This window comes from Musca vetustissima, unplaced genomic scaffold (assembly GCF_032173495.1).
Source record: "Musca vetustissima isolate MV318-11 ecotype Yass unplaced genomic scaffold, APGP_CSIRO_Mvet_v1 utg195816, whole genome shotgun sequence".
NCBI classification, from domain to species: Eukaryota; Metazoa; Arthropoda; class Insecta; order Diptera; family Muscidae; genus Musca; species Musca vetustissima.
The window spans coordinates 20,421-30,206 of record NW_026880108.1 but is presented as its reverse complement, the minus strand read 5'-3'; the positions used below and the strand labels follow the sequence as shown (position 1 = coordinate 30,206).

The 9,786-nt window shown below is 32.3% G+C and overlaps 1 protein-coding gene across 1 annotated transcript; it reads right to left on the bottom strand.

The window, feature by feature from the left end:
- Positions 1-3,195: 3,195 nt before the first annotated feature.
- LOC133325496 (uncharacterized) lies at positions 3,196-8,354 on the bottom strand. Its single transcript, XM_061534239.1, has 3 exons — positions 8,297-8,354; positions 8,033-8,215; positions 3,196-3,407 (listed from the first exon to the last, which is right to left on the bottom strand). Exons 1-3 carry the CDS (start codon positions 8,352-8,354, stop codon positions 3,196-3,198), a joined length of 453 nt encoding a protein of 150 aa, XP_061390223.1.
- Between the last annotated feature and the right edge of the window lie 1,432 nt (positions 8,355-9,786).

The window sequence follows — 9,786 nt, the reverse complement described above, 5'->3', positions numbered from 1 at the left end:
GGACCAAACCAACTATTCCCAGAATGAAAATTGTCATTGGGCCAAATGTAGAAGACTTATTGCAAAAATCTTTGTAGCAAATCTCACACTTATCGACGTCCATTAAAAAATCATTGGGATCTATTTCACAGTCGGCTCCTGGATTCAAACTTTGAAAATAGCAGGATCGTGCTATGTAAATGCCACCAAGTTCTGAAAAGAAAAGGGAAACAAATAAATATAAATGTGGATTTAAAAATTTCAAAAAAAAATCAATCCGATTATGGGGTTCGTTGCAAAAATATAAAAAAAAAATTCCACTTATGTGGATCCTTTAAAATATGAGTTTTTTTTTTTTAAAAATCTGCGATTAATAGATCCTTGAAAAAATATTTTATTATTTATTGAATTTTTTTCTATTTTTTCGATAATAGTTCTCCCACTCATTGGCACCCACTGTAAATTTGTGCCCTATGTTTACAAGACGGCAGTCTTATCTCCCAGCGGATATTAAAAAATATATAAAAGAAATAATTAATTACATATTTAAAGTTTACAGATTAACTTACTGCTCTCCAATGTATGTTTCATGCAACCAGTCGCCTCCAAATTTTGCCCTGGCAAATGACGTGGTGGCTTTACGGTGCTACAATCAATTTTCATATTATCTTCCGGCTCAAAACGTAAACCGCACTTTGAGTTTTCCCCTGACTTGCACTGATAGCAGTGGATGGCAAAAACTAAAAATTAAAAAAAAAAATTTATTAAAAAAATCATGTTCGGAATTTTCCATTATTTTGCTACCATTTGTCAGCAGGGTGGCGGCCATTATGGTCACAATAAACCAACATCTTATGGACGGCATTTGTTCGGAATAATATTTCACAAAACTTATAAAACAGCTGATTGTGGATTTTTTTTGTTGATTATTTGTGTTTCTTTTTCTTGGGAACTGAACTGAGGTACAGCAGTATTGTCTTCTTCAACCTTCTCTGACCGATTGTAGTCTGTTATGCTTGCTAATAATCGCTTTGTTTACTTCTTGTGGGGTTGGGGGAATTTCGAATTTTTCTGTTTTCTGTTTTGTGCTCTCTGTCTGTTTTGCTCGGTTATGTGGAAGAAGAAAAAAATTATTGCAAGCTTTTTTACGACATTGAGAGCGAACTACAGTTGTGTGTTAGGGTCTAAGAAATTCGAAAACTGTTTATTTGAAAGCGTTTAAAATGTAGAGCTTTTAAAAATATTCAAATGTAAACAAAGAGCTTAAATTTCAATTATTCAAAAAACTAATTTTTAAAAATCCACGCCTTGGATATACCCTCAAAAAACTAATTTTAAAAAATCCACGCCTTGGATATACCCTCAAAAAACTAATTTTAAAAAATCCACGCCTTGGATATGCCCTCAAAAAACTAATTTTAAAAAATCCACGCCTTGGATATACCCTCAAAAAACTAATTTTAAAAAATCCACGCCTTGGATATACCCTCAAAAAACTAATTTTAAAAAATCCACGCCTTGGATATACCCTCAAAAAACTAATTTTAAAAAATCCACGCCTTGGATATACCCTCAAAAAACTAATTTTAAAAAATCCACGCCTTGGATATACCCCCAAAAAACTAATTTTAAAAAATCCACGCCTTGGATATACCCTCAAAAAACTAATTTTAAAAAATCCACGCCTTGGATATACCCTCAAAAAACTAATTTTAAAAAATCCACGCCTTGGATATACCCTCAAAAAACTAATTTTAAAAAATCCACGCCTTGGATATACCCCCAAAAAACTAATTTTAAAAAATCCACGCCTTGGATATACCCTCAAAAAACTAATTTAAAAAAATCCACGCCTTGGATATACCCTCAAAAAACTAATTTTAAAAAATCCACGCTTTGGATATACCCCCAAAAAACTAATTTTAAAAAATCCACGCCTTGGATATACCCTCAAAAAACTAATTTTAAAAAATCCACGCCTTGGATATACCCTCAAAAAACTAATTTTAAAAAATCCACGCCTTGGATATACCCTCAAAAAACTAATTTTAAAAAATCCACGCCTTGGATATACCCTAAAAAAACTAATTTTAAAAAATCCACGCCTTGGATATACCCTCAAAAAACTAATTTTAAAAAATCCACGCCTTGGATATACCCTCAAAAAACTAATTTTAAAAAATCCACGCCTTGGATATACCCTCAAAAAACTAATTTTAAAAAATCCACGCCTTGGATATACCCTCAAAAAACTAATTTTAAAAAATCCACGCCTTGGATATACCCTCAAAAAACTAATTTTAAAAAATCCACGCCTTGGATATACCCTAAAAAAACTAATTTTAAAAAATCCACGCCTTGGATATACCCTAAAAAAACTAATTTTAAAAAATCCACGCCTTGGATATACCCTAAAAAAACTAATTTTAAAAAATCCACGCCTTAATGTAGGCACCGAATCCACGCCTATAAGTAGGCACCGAAAAACTAATTTAAAAAAATCCACGCCTAAAAATCCACGCACCGAAAAACTAATTTTAAAAAATCCACGCCTTGGATATACCCTCAAAAAACTAATTTTAAAAAATCCACGCCTTGGATATACCCTCAAAAAACTAATTTTAAAAAATCCACGCCTTGGATATACCCTCAAAAAACTATTTTTTAAAAATCCACGCCTTGGATATACCCTCAAAAAACTAATTTTAAAAAATCCACGCCTTGGATATACCCTCAAAAAACTAATTTTAAAAAATCCACGCCTTGGATATACCCTCAAAAAACTAATTTTAAAAAATCCACGCCTTGGATATACCCTCAAAAAACTAATTTTAAAAAATCCACGCCTTGGATATACCCTCAAAAAACTAATTTTAAAAAATCCACGCCTTGGATATACCCTCAAAAAACTAATTTTAAAAAATCCACGCCTTGGATATACCCTCAAAAAACTAATTTTAAAAAATCCACGCCTGGGATATACCCTCAATATGTGGAGACCTCAAAAAACTAATTTTAAAAAATCACCGCCTTGAATATATCCTCAATATGTGGAGGCCACAAAAAAAATATTTTCAAAAAAATGCACATTCCATTTTTTTAATTCTGAAATTATTTCTTCGCCAACATATACTACCTTTATTATATTTTTATAATTTATTTTTTATCTTTTACAAAATATTTAAAAAATTAAATACAATAAAAACAATTGATATTTTACGATAATAGACGAGCCAACCCGAAGAAGAAAACGAGACCAATAACAAATGGAGTCATAGTTGGTGAACTGTTGCATAGATTATCCTTGCAAACTTCACAGGACAATTGTCTGCTGTTAAAATTGGTTGGATCTGGTTTGCAGCCAGTTTCGGTGCGGTAAATATCTCCAAAATAGCAGGAACGCATAATGTGTTTACCACCATTTGCAACTGTAAATAGAAAGAAATAGAAAATTACAAAAAAATAAATAAATAATTGTTATAGTATAAAAATTTAAAATCTCATTGAATGCGGCAGAAAGAAATATTTATCTAAAAAATCCACGCCTATGGTGACCTTTGAAAAAAGTCTTCTTTAAAAAATCCACGCCTATGGTGACCCTTGAAAAAAATATTCTTTAAAAAATCCACGCCTGTCTGTGGCCCTTGAAAAAAATATTCTTAAAAAATCCACGCCTATGGTGACCCTTGAAAAAAATATTCTTTAAAAAATCCACGCCTGTCTGTGGCCCTTGAAAAAAATATTCTTAAAAAATCCACGCCTATGGTGACCCTTGAAAAAAATTCTTTAAAAAATCCACGCCTATGGTGACCCTTGAAAAAAATTCTTTAAAAAATCCACGCTTATGGGGACCCTTGAAAAAAATTCTTAAAAAAATCTACGCTTATGGTGACCCTTGAAAAAAATTCTTTAAAAAATCCACGCCTGTTTGTGACCCTTGAAAAAAAATTCTTTAAAAAATCCACGCCTGTCTGTGACCCTTGAAAAAAGTCTTCTTTAAAAAATCCGCGCCTATTGTGACCCCTGAAAAAATATTCATTAAAAAATCCACGCCTTATGTGGATCCTTGAAAAAATATTCTTTAAAAAATCCAAGCCTATGGTGACCCTTGAAAAAAATATTCGTTAAAATAAACCACGCCTTAGATAGGGAAAATATTATTTAAAAATCTAGGCTTGTATAGTTTTTTATTCATTTGAGCCACTGTAGCCTGCATATTTTGCATTTAGACAAAAATATTTCTGTTTTCCAAAAAGACCGGTTAGAAGTGATTTTGCATAATGGCAATTTTCAATGAATATCGGCGTTCTTGTGTGTGTGCTCTTTTGTAAATTAACAACATCCAACGCGACTTTTGGGAACTGCGTTGTAGAATATTTTTTCAACTCTACTTTAAAATTACTCTCAATTAAACAATTTTTGTTAATAACATTCCAAATTTCGCTCTCACGTGCACACATAAAATTTTCTATTTAAAAAAAAAATTACTACGTCGTAACAAAAGTCCCCTCAGTCATGTAAAGAATTCCGCTTAACAGCTTAATCTCAATGAAATCCCTTACAATTTCGAAAAGGAAAAACCCCACCCACCAGACTTGGTGTATGTGATATTAGTTGCCTACTTGAAAATACGCATCGAACACACAACAACAAACAGAACAACAACTACAAAATATAAACAAATCTGACATCATCCCGCACAGCAGCTGACAGCGGTAATTGAATCAGACAGTGGGTTGCGAAGGAAAAGTATTTTTCAGACAACATTTATGGGGTCTAAAAAACAGGTGGTAAAATATATAGCTCCCAGTCCTATTTTTGGTATCTGGCTTTTCCAACTCATGAGGTTGAAGTTTGGCAAATTGGAATCTAAGAGGATATATTTCTGACAGTGGCCCCGCCACACGTTCAATATTATTTTAGAAATTTTCAAGATCCGAGTCAAAATTTCCAATCAATGCGGATTATTAGTGCTTTAAATATATGTTGGTAGGGAATATCTAATACATATCCATATTTTGACATAGGACCTAGAGTATAAGAGACCTCTAAGTCTATAAAATTGATCTAGAGATCTCTTAAAATATTTACAACGATCCGCCCCATTTTCGATATGTTTAAAGTCCTTGGGGAATTTTTCAACCAAGGTGTCAATAATTGGGAATTACGTTGACTCAGAGGATAATACATACTATCAGTGTGTTTGGAATTTCGAATCCATTCCTCATTTTAGAGGTTCTAAAAACTTCGGCTCTTAACAACATTCTTATTTGTTTTTTTTTTTTTTTTAATTTGAGTCATAATTTTTTTAAACCAGCTGTCTTCTAGATTGCACTGAGCCAAAGCCGAAGCACATATGCATACATATATACTGCACTCTATGACGGGTAGTATGTATGTTTTGAATATATATTTTTTTTTTGATAAAATTTAAATAGAAATACCACAATGATTATTAATATTCCACATGCTAGTTGAAGTGCCTACATTCACCCTATTACTAGTAATGCTTTTTTTAAACAATACTAAGGCTATCCAACAACTCCTCTCCCTTTTTTCGATAGTTTCAAAATTTGAGACGAATTTACACTCCGATGTGTCAGTAATTTTGTATTCCGGGTCTCCGCAGGTTGAAAAACATCTATGAAGAAGATTTTCGAGGTAGACCCATCTTTTGACGTATGCCTCTCTTAAGAAGGAGACTGCAAATTTTACGTATTTTGAATATTTGCAGGATGTTCGGATTTTTTTTTCCAAATATTTTTTCAAGAGTCAACCAAGGCGTGGATTTTTTAAAGAATATTTATTCATGGGTCAACCAAGACTTGGATTTTTTTGAAGAATATTTTTTCAAGGGTCAACCAAGGCGTGGATTTTTTTGAAGAATATTTTTTCGAGGGTCAACCAAGGCGTTGATTTTCCCAGATGTCTTCCCAGATTTTTTTTAATACGGGTCAGTACACACGTAGCTTTATAAAAAAAAATATATTTATGAGGGTCTTAAAACTGGCTTGGATTTTTCATATAAAGGGACTTAAAATATATGTTGTATGCCTCAAAATAACCGTGAAACATCTATGAAGACGATTTTCGAGATAGACCCATCTTTTGACGTATGCCTCTCTTAAGAAGGAGATGGCAAATTTTACGTATTTTGAATATTTGCAGGATGTTCGGATTTTTTTCCAAATATTTCTTCAAGAGTCAACCAAGGCGTGGATTTTTTAAAGAATATTTATTCATGGGTCAACCAAGGCGTGGATTTTTTAAAGAATATTTATTCATGGGTCAACCAAGACTTGGATTTTTTAAAGAATATTTATTCATGGGTCAACCAAGACTTGGATTTTTTAAAGAATATTTATTCATGGGTCATCCAAGACTTGGATTTTTTAAAGAATTTTTTTCAAGGGTCAACCAAGGCGTGGATTTTTTTTAAGGAATATTTTTTCGAGGGTCAACTAAGGCTGGATTTTTTTGAAGAATATTTTTTCAAGGGTCAACCAAGGCGAGGATTTTTTTAAAGAATATTTTTCAAGGGTCAACCAAGGCGTTGATTTTCCCAGATGTCTTCCCAAATTTTTTTTTTAATACGGGTCAGTACACACGTAACTTTATAAAAAAAATATTTTTGAGGGTCTTAAAACTGGCTTGGATTTTTCATATAAATGGACTTAAAATATATGTTGAATGCCTCAAAATAACCGTGAATTTATTTATGATTAAGGTCTCAACATTTTACTCCACTTTTTAAAAATTATTTTGAAGGGGCAAAAAATAGCCGTGTATTTTCAGAGTATTTTTGAGGATCTGCGAATGGTCGGGAACGAATGTAATTTTGAGGATGTCATAATAGCCCTAGTTTTTTTTAAGAATTATTTTTGAGGGAATTTGGATTTTTCAATACATATTTTTGGGGCCCCTAGAATAGTCTTGATTTTTTATTAATAATTATTTTTATATGACTGAATATTTTAAGAATTATTTTTGAAGGTCTCAGAAAATCCAAGTATTTATTTTTTGAAAGACTCTAAACAGTCATCCTTGTTTTAAAAATTATTTTGGATGGCATCAAAATAGCGTGGATTATTTAAATAAATATTTTTGAGGCCGCAAAGTAGTCTTGCGGACCTAAATTTTTTTTAAAAACTATTGAAGTACTCTAAAAAGCCATGTTTTTTTAAATTATTTCTGAGGTCCTCAAATTACCCCTAAATGTTTAAGGATTATATTTGATGCCTTTGATTTGTAGGACCCTTAATAAAAATAAAAATTATAATTATGCGCATTAAAATATCCTCGGTTTTTTTTTAAATTTTTGTAAGGTTTTTTATGGCCCCAAAATAGTCCAGGATTTATAAAGAATAATTTTTTATGGCTTCGAAATTAGCCAGGGATAATTTTTGAGGGTCTCCAAAAACGACAAGGATTTTTACAAATTATTTTTGATAGCCTCAACATTGCCCTGTATTTACTAATCATTATTTTTGGCTGCCTCAATATAGCCCTTATTTTTTAGGAATTTGAGAGGCGTAACATAGACGTAGATTTCTTTTGTAGAATTATTTTTGAGGTCTGCATTATAAGCGTGGATATTTAAGAATTCGTATTGCAATAAAAAAAAAACTTACATATTATTGAGACCCTCAAAATAGCTCTGGATTTTGTAATAATAGTCAAAATAGTCGAGGAATTTTTATTATTATTATTTAGGGCATTTTTAAAAACCTCAAACCGTTCGATTTGTTATGAGTTTTTTAGTCTGAGTTATTTCTTGCCACATCTACATTTTCCCGCAAAACGATTGTCTACTATTTTGTCTATTAAAAATTCAAATCAATAATTAGTTCTCAAGTAGTTCCTCTTTCAAGTGGGCACTTTTCCAAAATAAAACTTACACACTCAATCATACATATATATAAGCACCCGAAAATATTGCCCAATATTATAACAGCCGGTATAATAATTAATAACAAAAAAAACCAAAAGCACTTCAAATACACACACACACACACAGACCTAATGAAAAAAACAACAAATGACGCAAACTTACCCCATTCCATTGTTTGTTTCATGCAACCGGTTGCATTAACGCTCCGTCCGTTGAACAGTGGCAACAGGTAGAATGGTGCATTGACACGATTGCAATCAGTTTTCAAACTATCATCCGATTCGAAATGTTCACCACATTTTGGATTTTGCAGCGAGTTGCATTGATAACAGTGGAGAGCAAGGGCTATCGAATAAAGTATAAGAACATTTGTAATAAATTAAAAACCAAATAAAAAATTTGAAATTAGAGTTACTATGAACCTACCAGAGCTGGCCAATGCTAACAAGACACCAAAGACCAAAACGAATTTTGTGGCAGACATTATTAATTTTTTTATTAAATTTTATTTATTTTTTTTTTCAAAAAATTCAGCAGCTTTTTGTATTTATATTTCCAGAGACACCCACCACCCGACGATGTGACCACTTTAAGATATTCAAATCGAATATCTTGTTATGGACCATGTAGAGAACAGAATTGTCTTATTTTTGTAGAATAACGTTATATTTTTTGTTTATGTGAGAGCAAAGTATCTCAGAGATCTCTCTTTTCTGAACACTTCTCCATTGAGTATGGATCGATTTGTTTGGGGACTGCGTGTACACATTGTTCAATGGCAAGAGAGTGTAACAAGAATGTTTAAAATACATTAGGATGGATCGAACACAATTTTTAAGGGAATATAAATAAAATAACACCCATATGGGATCTCCACCTCATGGAGGAGGGTATAAAAAGTCCGGGCCGACGGATTTAACGACTTTATTACTTAATTTTTTGGAATTTTTTGAACCACTATTTTATTTATATTCCCTTAAAAAAATGTGTTCGATCCATCGTAATGTATTTTCATTCTAGACTTAATTTAGTACGCTGTGCCAAATTTCGTGCAAATCGAAAGATATATAGGGACTTTGGTACAATATTTACCTTAAATCGGACGAAGATATATATGGGAGCTATATCTAAATCTGAACCGATTCTCACAAAACTTAGCACACATCATTCCAAATCTTATTCATTACGCTGTGCCAAATTTCGCGCAAATCAAAAGATTTCCAGGGACTTTAGTAGACTATTTACCTAAAATCGGGCGAAGCTATATATGGGAGCTATATCTAAATCTGAACCGATTTTCACGAAACTTTTCACACATCATTCTAGACAAAATACAGTACGCTATGCCAAAATGCATGCGAATCAAAAGATTTCCAGGGACTTTAGTGGACTATTTATCTAAAATCGGGCGAAGCTATATATGGGAGCTATATCTAAATCTGAACCGATTTTCCCGAAACTTTGCACACATCATTCTAGACTTAATTTAGTACGCTGTGCCAAATTTCGTGCAAATCGAAAGATATATAGGGACTTTGGTACACCATTTACCTTAAATCGGACCAAGATATATATGTGCAAAATTTCGTGCAAATCGAAGGATATATAGTGACTTTGGTGCATATATGGCCAGGAGAAAACAAAATACCACTCCAAAGTCCTAAGTTTGGAAAAATTTACTAAGTACTTGGAAAATAAAGAAAATATGGGCTGATCTTCGACTGGGGGTCTATGTAGAATCATAAACTTATATTGAAATCGTTTTGTGAAGAAATTGGTTACCTAGCAAGGTCCCCCCTTTTAACATTGCAGCACCTCCAATTATACCGAATATGGAGGTTTGAGCCTTAATATGGAGGTTTTATCTAAAGATCAACCGATAATTTTTGGTAGCACAATTTGATAACCATTGAGAA

Coding starts and splice junctions, on each gene's coding strand:
- LOC133325496 (XM_061534239.1), bottom strand. CDS start 8,354: ATGTCTGCCACAAAATTCGTTTTGGTCTTTGGTGTCTTGTTAGCATTG. Junction 8,216..8,296: donor GTTAGCATTGGCCAGCTCTG/GTAGGTTCATAG, acceptor TTTATTCGATAG/CCCTTGCTCTCCACTGTTAT. Junction 3,408..8,032: donor GAAACAAACAATGGAATGGG/GTAAGTTTGCGT, acceptor TTCTATTTACAG/TTGCAAATGGTGGTAAACAC.